Raw genomic sequence first — 17,731 nt, 5'->3', positions numbered from 1 at the left:
AGGGTTTGTAAAAATGTGTTGCATTTAAATTTGTTATAATGCGTCATAAATATTGTCATTAGGATGAATGCCACGTGTTTTAGTGAGGATGAAATAGATGAAAAACGATTATTAAGTATAAGCAAACAGCTGACTCTTTTTCCGCAAGCAAAAGAGTAAATGCTCACTGCTGTTCACATTTGACTCTTTAAAAAATAGCCCTTTTATCCTCTATTTTCATCTTTTGGTCAGCGTAGCAACACACCTTGGTCATTCTATATATCCCTTCTCTCTTCTCCAATTGTTTTATATATATAGACAAGGACCCCCTAAGCTTAGACCCTTGTCTCAGTATTTCTTCCTAGGAGTAGTAGTTTCAATTATATCCTATAAAGATAGCTAGAGAAAAAAAGCATAGAAAGAAGAATATCAAGTTTTTTTCTTTTTGGTTGAAGTAAACAAAGATTTATTAGAATGGGAAGGCCACCTTGTTGTGAAAAAACTGGGGTGAAGAAAGGACCATGGACACCAGAAGAAGATATCATTTTGGTTTCATACATTCAAGAACATGGTCCTGGAAACTGGAGAAATGTTCCCACTAACACTGGTAAACTTTTTGCATCTCTGGCTTCTTTATGTGCTTTTTTGGGGTTGGTTGGACTCATTAAATATGTGTAATTAATTTTCTGCAGCTCTAGCGGAGCTTCTTGATTGAGTAATGAATATGTGCCAATTAATTTGATCGATTTTTTTTTTTTTTTTTTTTGTTATAATCTTTTTTGTTTATTTTTTCAGGTTTGCTAAGATGCAGCAAGAGTTGTAGACTCCGATGGACTAATTATCTCCGGCCAGGGATCAAACGTGGAAATTTCACTGAACATGAAGAGAAAATGATCATCCACCTCCAAGCTCTTCTTGGGAATAGGTATGTACTAAATCAACCTTTAAATAAACTTATTATCAATTTTTATATTTTTTGGTTTTTAGGGTTTAGATCCATTATTTCTTTATGTTGAGAAATCACGGTTTATAGCTTTATGGTACCGGTGAAAGTGTCACACACATTATGTGTGAGTTCAATTTCCACTACTCATTTCTTCTTGTTATTCTCCGATCACTCTAAGTCGGATATTTTTTTTTAACAAAAAAAAAAAAAAGTAAAAATTAGCTACAAACTTCATCGCTGTTCCGTCGCTAAATTACTTGTAGCCCACATAATTTGTTGATAATTGGTCACTAATCCGTCACTAAATAGGGTCAACAACGGAGTTTGTTGTTTAGCTACAGAATTTGTCGATAATTCCTATTTATTTAGTAGTGAATTTATTTAATTATGCAATACTTGGGGTGAGATCTTAAATTGTTACAGATTGACACTAAAATTTGCTTATTTATTTATGTTTGTGTAGATGGGCAGCCATAGCTTCATACCTTCCAGAAAGAACAGACAATGATATCAAGAATTATTGGAACACTCATTTGAAGAAGAAGCTTAATAAGAAGCTTGAAGGCCATGATGAGAATAATCATCAAGAGGGGAAGTCGTCATCATCATCATCATCTCAATCAAAAATCATAAAAGGACAATGGGAAAGGAGGCTTCAAACAGACATTCACACTGCTAAACAAGCTCTTTGTGAGGCTTTGTCACTTGACACTCCAAATAATAATCCTACTCCTGATCTTACTGAGGAACAACAACCAGTTCAAACATCTACTTCCTATGCTTCCAGTGCTGAAAACATTGCTAAGTTGCTTCAAAATTGGATGACAAATTCACCCAAATCGTCGTCTCCATGCCAATCGAGTAATTCAAAAGTTACTCAAATGTCCTTGAACAACAATTTATCAATCGGTGCGGTTTCAAGTTCTAGTCCTAGGGAAGGGACCGTGAATGTTAAAACTGGAAAAGGTTTGGACTCGCTGTTTAGCTTCAATTCATCTAATAATTCTGACGTGTCGCAATCCGTGTCAGTCGATGAGGGTGGAAATTTCAGTACACCTGAGAATAATAATGCTGCAGGTTTTCAAGTTGAAAGCAAGCCAAATTTGCCTGATTACAAGGCAGAAAATGGGAATTTTCAAGAGGAAAACAAGCAAAATTTGGAGACACAAGTGCCTTTAACTTTGCTGGAGAAGTGGCTACTTGATGATGCTAATGCACAAACACAAGAAGACCAGTTAATGGGAATTGGAATGGGAATGGCTATGGGTGAAACTGCTGACTTGTTTTGAAGAATAAAAGAAAAATACTACTAGTAAAAAAATGTACTAGTAATATTTCTTCAAAACAACTTAGCAGTTTCAGGTTGATAGTTTGGGTATTTTAATTAGTTGTTACTACTTTTAGGGATTTGGACTCCATAGGTTTTATTTACTTTATAACCTGAGCGGATCTAAACTCTGATATTTGCAAGAGCGTAAAGTGTATATTCCATGTAATCTTTAAACTTGCATATGTATAAGTTAGGAATAATGAACCCTCCCCAGTCTCTTTTAAGAGCTTCAATTGTTTGTATTTTGGTTTCAATTTTTGTGTATTTTCTGAGCAACCTGACTTGAGATGCTTCCAAGTCCCAGGATGAAATAGATATGTTATTCGAACAATGTAAGATCGACAATAATTATGCATTAGTTTCAAGCAACTTAGAGTAAGCTATATGAATCATATCGTTGTTAATATAACACCAAATTTGACAAGTCCTTTAGGTTGTTTATTCGTATTCATTTCTAATTTCTTTCTTTCCCCTTTGTTTTGGCTATAAATTGTTCTTGTGCAACTCCTTCAGTTCTTTGGATCTAAATAGATGATGAAGTCACATCATGGCTCTATCACATGCCATTAATAGGTAATTAATTATCTTCACCACATAATCAGAATGCACCGAGCAATTAGGTATTGTTTTGCTTTCACAACCTTTTGTTTTCTTAAATCTGGTCGGTAAACTAGGCTTAAGAAGATGATTTAACTTATGCAAGCAAGTTTTTACACTATTGCTGTATTTTAATATGTTGTGGCATCCATGTTAGCTATCTTATTTCATGGGTTACTAATCTCATTTACTATGAATGGCTGCTCATAATAATTTTAATTTTAGCATGTGATCTAATAATATAAAAATTCTTTTACATTAAGAGTATATATGTACAGAGGTTAAACTCTAAAGCTAAAATTAGTGTTAAGAGTCCCACATCGGTGGGCTAAAGGTACATGGTTTCCTTATATAGACTTGGCTAATTCTCTCCTCGTGAGCTAGCTTTGGGTTGCGTTAAGCCCAAGACTCATTCTTTACTACTCCCTCCGGATCAAAAAGAGTCTCCGTCCCATAATAAGTGGCACCTTAACAAATAAAAAATTGTCCCATAATAAGTGTCACTTTTGGAAACCAAGACATAAATTTCCTGGTTTTTCCAACTCTACCCTTAGACAAAAACTTACAAGTGAAAGTAATATCTAACTGATGATTGAAAAAGCCACATAGTAACTTAATATTATTAGATTCCCAATGTTAAAAGGATTACTACTTGTGTATGCTCTAATCAAGAGGAAAAAATAATTTGTTTTTATTATATAGGGCTAATTTAGTAAACTTCACATTGCATTATTGGTTTCTTAATATGCGTGTTTTTGGCTAAGGTGACACTTATTATGGGACGGAAAGAATATTTTTTTAGCTAAGTGATCACTCTTTTTAATTCGGAAGGAGTATTAGTTTGATAATCTCTGATAGCCATTCCTTTTGCATAGGAGTTTTACCGCCAAGGCTATATACTGATGTATATGTGAGTAATCACATTCAACGACAGAAGAAGTGAGCCAGAAAGGCATTTAATTTGTGGTGGATGAGTGACTGATAAGCAATTCAAGGAGTAGAATTGGTTGATTGGTTTTTCTTCAGACGTTAAAATTCTGTAAGAAAAAGTCTTTAACTTCATTAAGTATGTAAGAGAGTTAAGTTTACTTTTTGCATTCTCCACTGGTAATGAACACTCCCTTCATTTCAAAATAAGTATTGCTTTAGTATAAATATTTTATCCCAAAATAAGTATCGCTATAGAAATTCAAGATAAAAAACACCCTTATATTAAAGATGAACTACTTTTTTTTAATAGTGCTCAATTGTCAAGAAACATATAATAAATTGGGGTAACTTAATAAATTATACTTTGTATTTATTGTTTTCCTTAATGGGCATGAAATGAGCTACAACGACACTTATTTTGGGACGTAGGGAGTACAATAGTAACCAGTACTCCCTCCAATCCAAAATAAGTGTTCACTTAGCCTTTAGCACACCCCTTAAGAAAATACTAACTTTTAGAATTTTTTTTATAGGTATTTTGACTTAAACTACCCTTAATTAAAATTTACATATTACTATTAACTTGACGCATTGGAATCTGGTCACTTAACACTTAATAAGGACAAATCTGAAAGAACAAAGTCAATTTGTTGTTGATCACGTAAGTGGACACTTATTTTAAATTAAATAAAAAGGCTAAGTGAATATTTAATATGAATCGGCTATCAGATTTTTAATAGATATTATTTTAGAATTTCTTATAAAATCTATCTCTATTTTTAATTTTCTTTTGTATGATCTGCATTGTGTATATTAATAAATAGGTCAAGACGAGAAGATTATGTTTTTAAAATTCTTATTTTGCTCATTTGTTTCATTATTGAACGTCATTACTTAAATACTAGATTACCGCTTCTCACTTTTTTTTTAATCATTTTGAAGATCATATTTATTCATCTTAATGGGTAAGTCCATAACATTGACTAAAAATATAGGTGTGGAATCACTCCAAATCTTAAAAATATAGGTGAGGAATCACTCCAAATCTCCCTCTTTTTTCCCCGATGGTCAAAGCATTGGTTTTCATTTATTGATAATCTCTAGGATTTACTTGAAATTTTGAATTCTTGATGCGAAATTTAACTTCAAACAATCAGAAAAAAGAATTTGATATATAATACGTATTAATTTTTCATTGCTATGAAACAAAATTTCCCAAAGGAACTTTAGCGTTAGATGAAAGGAATGAGAAAAGGTTATTAATTTACACTCTAAAAGTACCAAGTGATTGAGAAAAGCACACATCGTAATTTCAGCTGAAAAGGACTCATATAATTTCCTTTAACAGGGGTAACAAGAATTAAAATCTCTTCTTTCCTATTACCTGCCGACTTTGCTGATTTGACAGTCTAACACACAATGGTGATGTGAAATTCTGGTAAGTCTTCAAGTGGTCCAACATGAAGGTTAATCAATTTACCCATTCTTTTTCAGTTGAGTTATTTAGAGCCCGTTTGGATTAGGCGGAAAAAAGTAATTTTTAAGTATAAATGCTTAAAGTATTTTTTAAGTGTTAAAAGTTATTTATAAATAAGCTGTTACGTATTTGGATAAAAGCGTTTAAATTTTTTTAAACGTAAGGATAATATTGAAATTAACAGAAAATATAAGGGATAAAAAGATAAAGTTATTGGTCAATTAAAAATGGCTTTTAAGCCCAAAAAAAAGTTGAGGTTGAATTCTTGCGAAGAATCAAAAAAAATTTGATATATAATACGATTTTATTTTATTTTAAAGACTTTTTAACTTAATTTAAAAAAAGAATTTTCTTTTTATTTTTATCAAACACCTAAATAAATTAAAATTGGCTTATAAACTGGTTTGATTAACTTATAAGCCAATCCAATATATGTTATTGGTGAATGTTATGAAGCAACAAGTAGCAATGCAAAAAAAAAAAAAAAAAAAAAATAGAAAAGAGTATTACCTTTATAGGGTGATCTTTGACCAATTCTATTAGTAATAATTTTTCTCTAACCATAATAACATGTACCTCAAAGGAGGTTGACAAAAGTTCTGCACTGGTCTGACTGATGTTAACATGCGGCAACAATAGATAGGGCGTCAGCAAATAGCAGTCTTCTTTTTTGAAAAAAAGAGCTTTATTCTAGAAGAAGACGTCGCTAAAATTTTCACTAAAAATAATTAAAATATAAAGAGTATATCTTATATATTATATATGAATAAATGAAGGAGACTCATCGTATAGTATATATAGATTACAAAAAATAGTTATCTATATAGTGCAATTTTTAAGTAAAAGAGTGTTAAGTTGTCAATTGACACTCCGTGGATAAGAGTAGTTTCGCCACTAAACACAATGAGTTTAAGTTTGTTTAAAGATGGTAGTAATATTACTTCAATTTAAGTTATTTATAATAACAAATAATTGTTTATAATAAGTACGATTTGATTAATTAGAAAACAGCTCAAATAACTTGTTATAATAACAGATTATTATACTGATAGTATAAAAGTTTAATTTTCACACTATCGATATCTTGGCAATTATTTAGTTAACTTTTGCCCAAATATATTATTCTTAAGAAATTTTTCTTTGTGTGTGTGTCTCTCTCTTTCTTTATTTCTTTTTTGTCGGTGAAAAAGATCAGCAAAACGAGATCGGTAGCTCTTGTGCAGGCACAGGAACAATTGCATCAGATCATACATCAAGAGACCAGCTAAAAGTGAACTTAAAGAATTACTCGAATTGAACTTTCAAATAGTTTAGAAGCTTATTACCAAGCTCTCAACAACTAAAGCAACCCTTAATTACATTGATTTTTAGTGTTTGAGGAAGAGAATCCTCGAAATGCCCTTGCCTTTTCTTATCACAATTATCATTGAAAGCAAACTGAATTCAGGGGAATAACTATAGCCAGGAAACTTGTATTGGGAAAATGCATAGTTGTATTAAATGCAAAACATGTGGAGGGCTTTGACTTTGCTTCGTCCTAACCAGGGGCTGATCCACCCTTTCGGGTGGGGTGGCATGACACCCCCTCGATTAGTAAATTTTTTATATACTTATGTTGTAATTTGCTTAAATTAGGTTAAATATTTGATCCACCCTCGGTTTAGACAAAGGTACGTGTGAAAAGGGGTATCTTGAACATTTTAAACTCTTCATTCTTTGCGCTTTGTACTTCCTTTGTACCAATAACCTTTTTTCCAAATTTTCTATTTATCTTTTTATTATTTATATTGTTCCTCTTTTCTATTATTTTATATAAATGCTCGATTTCTAAGTGGGAACACACAAATAGAAACTTCAAAATCCCTTAAATTAAGCATTTCTCTTAATCTCAAATTTGTGAGTATTTAAATCGAAAAACTTGGGTCTGAATGGGAATTTTGGATTGAGATCAAACTTCAAATTTTTTTTTTTATAATTTCTTTGTTTATTATTCCCTCCGTTCATGTTTACCTGTCTATATTTGACTTGGGACACTCTTAATAAGCAATAAATAAAATGAGAAATGAATTGGAGTACTTAATAATAAGGGTAAAATAAGTATAAAATGGTAAATTATGTCTTGATTTTTCAAACTATATAACTTACAAGTAAAAGTGGACATATATTTTTAGTATAATGGATAAAAATGGATAGAGGGAACGTATAATAAAAATTTATGTTATTCTATAATTGTTAAATTCAATTTAAATCACTTTACTACTTAAATTGTGATGGAAATTTCGTAAGCATTTTGATTAGAAAAAACATGAAATTTATGATTTATTTTTGAGAACTTGTAGTTTATCTAATTCTACATTTACTTATGGGGTGTATTTACCTATTGAAGAGTTTTTCTATTATGAGAAAAGACATGTTTTGAACTTGGCAGAAATCACTTTAGCAACTAAACTTAAGTTGTATTTATTCCTTAACAACTTTCAATTAATTAAATACCCCGCTTAACGTGGACCGGATGAGATCTTGGTTTGTTCACCATCGCAAAAATTGGTCCACGTCATTAAATATTTTTTTAATTATTTTTATTTATTTAATTTTTCTCTTTCTTCTTCATCCCTTCTCCTTCTAACCCCCAACCCCCGCTATATCTCCTTCTTTTTCTGTGTGTCTCTCTCTCTTTCTTCAACAATATTCACGTATGAGCAACACCCAAAAAATCAACACCAAATTGAAATACATTCATTTCTTCAACACAATCCCAAACCAAAAAAAAAAAAAAAAGGAAAAACTAATTGTATAAAATTAACAAAACTCCACTCATTCCCTAATTCATAGCCAATTCATCACTAACCCACCCTATTCTTCTTCCATGGATTAAATGTTGGAGAGAAATAAATTAATAAATTAACGACTATAAATATTATAATTTTGTATAAAATAAATTGGCAATAACAAAGAATACCACGAAATAAAGTATACCAAGAATTCTTCATTTTTGTCTTTATGTGGAGGGCTTTGACTTTGCCCCATCCCTCCGCCCCCACTCACCCCTCCTCTCCTTCTCCTTATTCCCCATCGTTTAAATTTTATATATCTCCTTATTCCCCACAACAATTCAAGTGAGTTTTTGCTTTGTGTGCTTTTTACAAGATATGAAGCTTCAAAGGATGAAATTGTAACAAAAAGTGGAGAAATAAGTGATTTAGATAAGTGGGTATTGTTTAAATTGGGTTTGAACAACAAGCATATCTAGAAAAAGAATATCTACTCTCTTGATTTATCTTTTATTATTTATATCGTTCTCTTCAATTTATCTAGAAAAAGAAAGGAAAAAAAAAAAAAAGAAAGAAGAAAGAAGATGCGGATTGAGAAAAACTTGAGAGCGAGAGGATAGAAAAGAAAGGAAAAGAATAAGAAAGAAAAGAAAAAGGAAAAGAATAAGAAAGAAAATGAAAAAGTTAATTTAAAATGGAAAATAAAATATAAAGAAAATCTTAATATATCATCCAATTAGAAGATGACAACAAGTGGACATCGGTTTTAGTATTTTTTTTTCATCCCACGCGCTTTTAAGAAATTTAGCTACACTTTTTTGCCACGTCACCCGTTAAATATTTAATTAACTTGAAAGTTGTTAAGGGGGGTAAATAAATACAACTTAAGTTTAGTTGCTAAAGTGAGTTTTGCTTCCAAGTTCAGGGGCCAAAACATGTCTTTTTTCTTTTTCTTATTTTGATTGGTGTAATTTGAAGATGTTATTTTACTTGTGCAAATTCATTTTTTAATATACATAAGAGATGCAAGTCCCCTTGTGAAAATGTTGATTTTACTTATGTTGTTAATGGGTGTTAATGAGTGTGATTCCTTGTTTAAGATGCTAATTATGTTCGTTTCTTGATTTTTGAGATGCAATTTTCATATTTGCAAATAAAAAAAAAAAGTCTATTAAGTTGACCCGAATAAACTAAAAAGAGATTGACCCGACCCAAATACATGTTCCTAACAAGATGTACATTGAAGAAAATTGTGTGTACCACCACCTTCAAATCTTAGATCTGCCTTTGGTCCTAACCACCTACAAGACCTGGGCCACTCCATCAAAGGAAAAATGAATGTGTTGGGCTAATCCAACTTAAACACACTCTTAATTACATACCTAGTGTGATATTATTCATTTTATATCAAGCTCATACGATTTTTTCAAAAGATCTCATACCACTTAGAGTATCCATTCACCTTATATATAACTTTCCAATCTTTTAAACTATCAGTGTGGACATTGTTCGCCCGCACACCCAACAATCTTTGACTGATAATTTTTTAAATTCGTTGTGTCATCCAGCTAACCGACCATTTATGGCCATCAAAGCTCAAGCTAACTTCTTAGCTTCTTGAGCGTATACGTCCCCAAGGCGACCTTTGGCATGGTAAATGTAGTAAATCGAGCTCTATCACTCTGTCATCTTCATACTCGTCTCCTCGAACTATTTGCTCTGATACCAATTGTTGGGAAAATCAAGCCAAGGATACTCTTAACATAGTATTCCTTCTACTTCAATATATGTGACACTTTTCATTTTTCGCGATTCAAACTTCTTAATTTTAACCTTACATTTGAACATAGAATCTTTTAGTTTTCGAAATAAATTTACATATTTAGATACTATACGTAAAAAATAGAATATAAGTTACAATAACAAATTATTCAAAATATTTAAAAGACATATGAAAAAATTGTGGTAAAAAATAATTCGTTTGACCGACAAAATCCGACGCCGTCACATAAATTGGGACGGAGGGAGTATGATATTTTTGGTTGTAGGTCAATCTTGCTCGATTTCCCAAAAGACCCACACCATTAAAAGTATGCTTACGCCTTATATCTAGTTCCCAATTTTTAAACTATGTTTAATTTTGTTCATGCACCCACCAATATGCTTTCTACTTTGTTCGTATACAATATTACAAAAAATAACAAATTAAAATACTTATAAATTAACGATGGTATACTATGCTTCACTGATTATAAACCTCGGATGTGAGTTTGCTTATACATCTGGTCTGCTACCTCTCGAAAAGGAACAATAGAATGCATAAGTACTTCATGAATAACACCAACAAATGACTGGCAATATAACACTATACATGACATAGTCACCTTTTGAAGTGTCAATATGCAGAGAGAATTTATTGAAAGCACATTTTCTTAAATGCATGAAGCAGTAAAAACTAGTAAAAAGATTGAACTTTTCCACCTGCAATAGGAAGCTTCACATAGAGATAAACATTTAAAAGTTTGCGTATGGTGGATAATAATGAAATTTAAGTTGGCATGCATATTGCATGCATAGTTGAAGCAGGTCATGATGAACACCGTGTTTTTGCTTTTTCCGAAAATGAAAAAAACAGCTATGCTCACTGCATAATTTTTATCAATCTACCTTATAATATAATCATAATAAAAAATATTCTCCAGTGGGTTGCTATTCATATAGACCATATATGATCTTTTTAAAAGAATGCTACTGTATATTTCATTTATAGCTATTTGACACTCTCATGTGCATCCGAACAGAAGCCCTTGCCTTTTCCATCTAAAGCTTCCTAACTTTTTATATAGTTCATGTGATCAAATGTATTTAATTTATTTTTGAGCTAGTGTCAACACATACGTAAATGCAATGCATCATTTTTATATATTAGACTTTGGTCCAATGAGATGAGAATCGTTAAGGGAGGTAGTATGGAGGCGACCACTCATCCACTGTCCTCGGTCAACTTGAAATGACGTTATATTAGATTAAAAGATAACACTGCTAAGAAATCACTATTTTTCTATTGAAATTTTCAATTGAAAAATGTTCAATGGCTATTCTAACAGTTATTTTGATTGAATCAGTGAAAAAAATAATAATAGTGTTTTCACAGAGAAACTTTAGAAAGTTTCCAAGCATTTTAATGAGAATGTTTTAAAAATGTGTTTTAGGAAATGAGATGAAAAAAATCATATTTTATAACATAAATATTTCCCACTGAAATATCGATGGCATAAACATCTTTTTCTAGTACCGTAAGGTCAAAAATTATTTGCTTTCGTACTAATTGAAATTGTTTAATTTATTCAAATATTATATTTTTGTCCATTTCATATTCTTGTCATTACCGTGGCCACTAACGAAGCTCCAGTGTGAAATGAGTGAAATTCACGTTTATATTCATATTCTTCGAGCCAAAGGTCCAAATTAAAGTTACTCAACCTTTGAATATGGTTTATAACTACCTTCAGGTTGGAGTTAGATTATTAAAGGGTCTAAGAGGTAGAGTAAGGTAAAAAACCGATTATTGAGTTATTGGGTTAATGGTTCTTAATGGATTATCGTACTATTGGCTTATTGAAATTGTTTAATTTAATTAATTACACTTCTATATATATATTATCATTTAAGTATCTTGCTTGATTCAATATTAGGAGATATGAGTCTAATATCAATGTTCAAAGGAAGTAGTTTTAAAACAAAAGAAAAATAGAGATCCGTATGATTATTTGATCTAATAGATGAGGTGGAAGAAGTATTCTCTCAAGAATTTTCTAATTACACGTGCTAACAAAGTTCCACGTTTTCATATTCATATCAAATGCTTCTTTTGTTGTCATCCCATAGTTTATTTGGGAGCAATATTAAAGTTACTCAACCTTTGAAGCCATTTTTTTGTTGTGTGAAATATAACCAAACCGATAACACACAATAACCGATTAACATAACCCATTAATCGATATTTTAACGGAACGGTTTAACATATCTACAAACCGATTAATTTAAAGGAACCGAACCGTCTTAAAGAGGGGAACAACGAACTGTTTCCCAAAGGCAAAGGTATAAATATTCGACCAAATATCCAACACAGGATAAAGCTTCTCAATTTTGAATAATATATATGGATAAATTAGACTAAACCTTTTTCCTAAACTAAATTTGAAGCCAGTCCACAAAGTAATTATAGTCAATATATTAGTACGTAGCATATGCATATAGTAAATTAAGACTTTAGAAATGCCTCTTGTGGAGTGCTTGCTAGTGATTAAATATGGTAGGGACATTATTATTACATGATAGGTCTATTTTGGATGAGATGGAATTTGGATTTTCTGCACCTACACAAACGTAGTTGTAATCAAATCATGCATAAGGAATAGTCAAGTGTATCTTGAGGCGCTATTCTGTCCTACCGTTTTAATTTATTCATATATAATACAGACTATAGTAAATGTCAACTTGGATTATATTAAAGATAATGAGAGAAAAGGATGATCCTATCCTTGAAATATATTATAGTATTTTCAAAATCAAATCAAATGTCGTTGGAATGACTACCCAGTTGTCACTTTCATAATATATTCATGACAATCATATAGAATGAAAGGATCCGTGCACGAGAAGTGCACCAAATTTCCATCATACGTAACGTTAATTACAATCTTCGATACAACATCATAGTAGTATTTAGAAAGTAATTGAAATGACCAAAAAAAGAAACACATATAATTTCAGACTTCCTTTATTAAAAAGTACAATGTATTTAGTCTATTATTCAGTGAGTATATTGTTCGAGATGAACAAGAAGTATAATGTAAATGATAGTAATATTTCATCTAGTAATTGATGTCTCTTAGATAGTCATCTTGGCATAACTTCAACTTTTTGGCGTTCATGGTTTTCTAAGTGATTCATAAACTTTTCTTATTTGAATTGACTGTTGGCAATATTTGATGTACCTAAAATTTTAATCTTGTACACTGTACGCTCCATTTTATGTATCGTATTTTACTAAGAGACGGAATTTAAGATTTTGGTTTAGCTTATATAATAGTGCATGTGAAGATATTTTAAGGTAATTCTGGAAAAGTTAACTTGATTGAGAAAGTAGCATATCAAAGTTATTTAAAAAAATAATAATAATAATTAAAGTTGAATGAATTTGCATCTTGAAGTCATGGAAGTTGCTTATAATAAAAGGTTGAAAAGTCTTTTTTTCTATTCACTCATCTATAGCCAACTAACTAATCTACTCAGTTAATAAGATGTTTGCTTCACTGTTGACATGAGTCATATTTAAACTCCGTACGGAGAAGATGGCCTGGTATCTGTCCAATCTTGGGCTCAACAGGTGACTTGTGCATTACTACTCTACTTGACAGTTGTTTTACAAACCTCAAATTCAATTTGGACTTGTACATTTTTTACAAGTGAAGTAAAATACACATAATTTCACAAAAACGGAGGAGCATATAACGTGAACAATCTGCCTAATCACAAGTCGCAATTAATAGTTGTGGGGTTTTAGTTCCGGTAGAAACCTCCCTTTTTCAAATGAATGACTATATATAAAAATTTCACAATGACTATATATAAAAATTTCACTTGCCGTGACTAACATTTTTCAGATTCTTACAAAAGAATATGAGAAACAAATATATACATTTAGGGGTCGATTGGTATATGATGTATAAGGAAAATAATTCTGGTATATGATTTGGTATAACTTTATCCAATGTTTTGTTGTAATTTGAAATTTGAATCATGTATAACGCAATCCGTGTATAACTTATACCACCAACAACATGGAATAACAAACCCATGCATAACTAATACATGGATAAAGTAGCAAAAGGAAAGAATTACCTTTTATCTTTTAACTAGAAATCAATGAAGGTCAAGCATCCAAGGGTATAATTGTATAACTCATTATAACTCATTACTTTTTAGTTTAAAAATAAATAAATTATTTAATGATATCTCGTATATCCAAGTTTAGTACAATGAACCTAACACCCGACAAGAAATAACTATGAATTACTAATCGTTACATAACTAATCTCTGCGTTATAATGCATGTATAACTTGTCTTCGAACCAAACACCCACTTAGTGACAAGTTGTTTTTGTCCATGCTTTAATTGGAATTAGGGGTGTACAAAGGAAACCGATAAACCACACCAAACCGATAATCCGAATCAAATCGAGTAAAAAATCCGACTAGTGGTTTGGTTTGACTTGGTTTGGTTTTAAAAAAAAAAACCCACCACTATTGGTTTGGTTTGGTTTTAACTAAAAAAAGTCAAACCGAATCAAACCAACCCGACATTACATTTTTAAAATTTCTAAAATATTTTATACATAAAAATATTTATTTATAATGTATTTCTTAAACTTTTTCATAATTTTTTACCTTTTAACATACTATTTCACTTGAAATTAGAATTTTGAATGATCCAACAAATTTTGTAGCCCATAGATATTAGTAACTCAAATAAAACTCGACAAAAATCAAATCAGTACTAATGCTAAAAAAAAAAAAAAATTAATTCTAACACTAGAAATGACAATAATGTTAGATATCTATTCTTTAGTTTTATATTGGTTTAGAAAATGAAAATACATAACTTAATTTTATTTTTTCTTTAATATTTAATCATGTAATTAATACTTATTAGCAGTACTTATTTTAGCATGAATTAATACTTTTAGATTATGATCATTTTCTTCTATGTGCCTTATAAATTAGACATACTTATTATAGCATGACTTAGTACTTTAGATTATGGTCATATTATTTAATGCAATTTCATTACTTTTTTTTATTGAATATTTTGGTACAATATCATCTCTCATCTCACATTCTGTGTTGTTGTCTTAAAAAATATCTTAATTAGATAGTCGTATCTTACTATGATTGAAAAAATATTTAACGTACAAGTGATATGTTTAGTATGAGGACTTTATCTTAAAAAACCCGAGCGAACCGAAAAAATCGAGAAAACCTGAGGTCGAAAAACCCGATTTTTGTTGGTTTGATTTGGTTTATAAATTTAAAAACCCGATGCTATTGGTTTGGTCTTTAAAAAACCCGAACCAACTCAGTCCATGTACACCCCTAATTGGAATGATGTAAAAACAGGCTTGGGTTGGGAGCACACGAGACCAAAAGCCCCATCTATCAGCACTTAGGAACCTATTTGCCTGAAGTTGGTCTGGCTACGTTCTTAGATCAGGTCCTTACTGGGCCCTTGCTGCAGAGCCCTGAGCCAACTTGTTAACATTCGTCATTTAGACCTGAATTATGGATAACAAGGTGCTCAATTACTCGAGAAAATTTCGATAGCTATTCATACAGACAAGAATGTCTCAATGTTGAATGCACTTTCACTTACTAATGTAAATGAATGAATAATACAGCTTTTTTTCCCGTCAATAGTACAACATTAACTTCAATTAGAAAAGAGAAGCATCAATAGAGATTAAGTTACTAATTGGTAGAGCAGTGGAGCCTTAGGTAGCCAAATACACTAGCACACAAGTAGTGATTTTGTGGAAGGGCAAGGTAACTCTGTACCTATTTGAAGCATCACAATATCTAATTCACATAAAAAAAGTTGGAAGATCTTGAAGAAGGGGTGGTTGATCTATGAATCGACAATGTTTGCAATATTATGCTTAAGAAGAGATACTCTGTAACACGAGATGAAAGAAGAGGCTATAACAAAAAGAAACTCAAAGCTATACACGAGTGCGATTTAACAATAGATGTAACCTACAAATCAGAATCAACTCCAACGGGGATGAAACAAAAGAAAACCACTAATGATATAGGGCAGTTAATAAACTGAAACATCCAATTTCATTGTCTTATGACTATTTCCTTACTTTTACGCGGCTCATGAAAACACTTGTCAGAACTTCTTTTGACTCAAAAGATGCCTTCAACAACTCCAGTGCCTGCAAAATGATAGTAGGAGTTCAATAAGTGAGCATACTTACCCAAAGAAAAAAGGAAATACAAAAAAACACAAGCAAAATTTGTTGAGTTTATTTCAAACACATGAACAGTGCAAAACAAACTCTAATCCTATTAGGTCGTCTAAAAATAACTACATGTAGCTGGTCACAGAAGATGAAATTAGAAACCTGCAGAGCATGCAACAACACAGTGATAGTATAAGAGTTCTTTAAATTCCAAGTATAATTGATTACCTCATCCATTCCAAAACTTACTACTTCCTCCTCTAGCACACCTACATCCCTGACATTAAACTTGTTGAGAAGGGCAATGCTAGAAATAGTGGACATGGGCTTAACAACCAAATCATCCATCACCATATAGGTTACCACCTCCTTCACAAAAACCCCTGTTGCTGCCACAGCTTTCTTTACTCCCGCTGGAGCAACATATGTCAACAGACTTGTCATATAGCACCGACAACTTGGACATAAAACACTAGGGGCATCAGTAACATAAGTGCTGGACTGGCCGCAATAGACCCCATTTCCACATTTATAAAAAGACTTTTGTACTGTTGGACCCTCATTATGCAATAGAAAAGGAACAGAAGAGATTCCAACTGAAGACTTTGGTTTTAAAAGGATATCCTTCGACTGAATATAGGTGTCCTTCATATTTTCAACGCTTTCGTAGAGATTAGGCAAGGATCCACTCAGTCCTTTCTCCTTAATAAGCCTGATAACAGTTCCCACGGGCAATGAGAGAATGTGAAAGAGAAAATCAACACAATCCTTTTCAGCCTCAGCAAATAGCACTTTGCCAGCCTTGGTGTCAATCAAAAGCTTCATGCTCAATTTGGTACCAGAAGTAGTCGTCATTTTGGTTGGCTGATAACTGCTGCAAGCTCTAGATGTTGAGGACCTATACTTCATCAAAACAGAAACACAGTGAAAAAAGAGAGCTAAATCAAAAGGACAAGTTAGGCTATGCAATAAGACTTCCTTGACTTTCTTTCGAGTCCTTTCTGATCCTATTATATACATAAAATTGCAGCATGTGGATGATTAAAATCTATAACTGGAAAACAACAGACTCTCTCCTGCAGAGGACCAGAACCGCTCATACATAAAATTGCAGCATGTGGATGATTACAATTGCAGCAACTATATAATCTATAGTTGGAACTTGGAATTCAAACTGTGGTTAAAAGAGGTCAGAGGTATGATAGGTCATAGGTCCTACGTTATCCTATGAGATCTATAATTTCTTTCAAATTGGACTCTGGGAACGAATGGTCTAATACAGTTCATTTTTTGCACTTGCTTCATCATCATATAACTTTTGACACAGCAGTGAAAAAGTCACCAATTCCATGTGGTCAAACCGATACACTAATGACTAATCAAGATTTTCTTCGTTAGTCTCAAAAGATGCAAGGAGTTTGCAATGAAATGCACACTGTATTTAAACAGTCTTTATCTTTAAACGTGAAGAACTTGAGAGAGAACTGCAACAGAGTCCTCATTGACAGCGCGCACCAAGCAGAAAGTAAATCGTTTCCTCTGAGTCTTATGGTTGCAGTATGGATCCACAATTATATTCTTAACTCTTACTCCCTTTGTACCAAAATATGTGACACTTACAATTTAGGATGTACTTTTTCACCATATACAAGCAGAATAAAGAGTTGGACTACC

At 31.8% G+C, this 17,731-nt stretch overlaps 2 protein-coding genes across 3 annotated transcripts; one reads left to right on the top strand and one right to left on the bottom strand.

Annotated features, from left to right (window-relative positions):
• Positions 1–238: 238 nt before the first annotated feature.
• Positions 239–2,586, top strand: LOC132052398 (myb-related protein 306-like). Of its 2 annotated transcripts, XM_059443916.1 has the most exons (4): positions 239–586; positions 775–904; positions 1,389–1,891; positions 2,003–2,586. In XM_059443916.1, the coding sequence occupies exons 1-4, from the start codon at positions 454–456 to the stop codon at positions 2,212–2,214; spliced, it is 978 nt and encodes a 325-aa protein (XP_059299899.1). In that variant the 5' UTR covers positions 239–453; the 3' UTR covers positions 2,215–2,586. The 2 variants fall into 2 exon arrangements, with proteins under 2 accessions (XP_059299899.1, XP_059299898.1); XM_059443915.1 differs by having other exon boundaries at positions 244–586; positions 1,389–2,586.
• Positions 2,587–15,946: 13,360 nt separating this feature from the next.
• LOC132053958 (uncharacterized) lies at positions 15,947–17,062 on the bottom strand. The gene is made up of 2 exons (XM_059446046.1): positions 16,286–17,062; positions 15,947–16,030 (listed from the first exon to the last, which is right to left on the bottom strand). Exons 1-2 carry the CDS (start codon positions 16,964–16,966, stop codon positions 15,947–15,949), a joined length of 765 nt encoding a protein of 254 aa, XP_059302029.1. The 5' UTR covers positions 16,967–17,062.
• Positions 17,063–17,731: the final 669 nt, after the last annotated feature.

This window comes from Lycium ferocissimum, chromosome 4 (assembly GCF_029784015.1).
Source record: "Lycium ferocissimum isolate CSIRO_LF1 chromosome 4, AGI_CSIRO_Lferr_CH_V1, whole genome shotgun sequence".
Taxonomy (NCBI): domain Eukaryota; kingdom Viridiplantae; phylum Streptophyta; class Magnoliopsida; order Solanales; family Solanaceae; genus Lycium; species Lycium ferocissimum.
Note: the sequence above shows the minus strand (reverse complement) of the source record. Positions and strands in the feature narration are given on the sequence as shown.

Excerpts from the sequence above, each read along its gene's own strand:
- LOC132052398 (XM_059443915.1), top strand. The coding sequence starts at position 454 with ATGGGAAGGCCACCTTGTTGTGAAAAAACTGGGGTGAAGAAAGGACCA. Across the intron at positions 587-774 it reads AAATGTTCCCACTAACACTG|GTTTGCTAAGATGCAGCAAG; the intron begins GTAAACTTTTTG and ends TTATTTTTTCAG. Across the intron at positions 905-1,388 it reads CAAGCTCTTCTTGGGAATAG|ATGGGCAGCCATAGCTTCAT; the intron begins GTATGTACTAAA and ends ATGTTTGTGTAG.
- LOC132053958 (XM_059446046.1), bottom strand. The coding sequence starts at position 16,966 with ATGAAGTATAGGTCCTCAACATCTAGAGCTTGCAGCAGTTATCAGCCA. Across the intron at positions 16,031-16,285 it reads TAAGTTTTGGAATGGATGAG|GCACTGGAGTTGTTGAAGGC; the intron begins GTAATCAATTAT and ends ATCATTTTGCAG.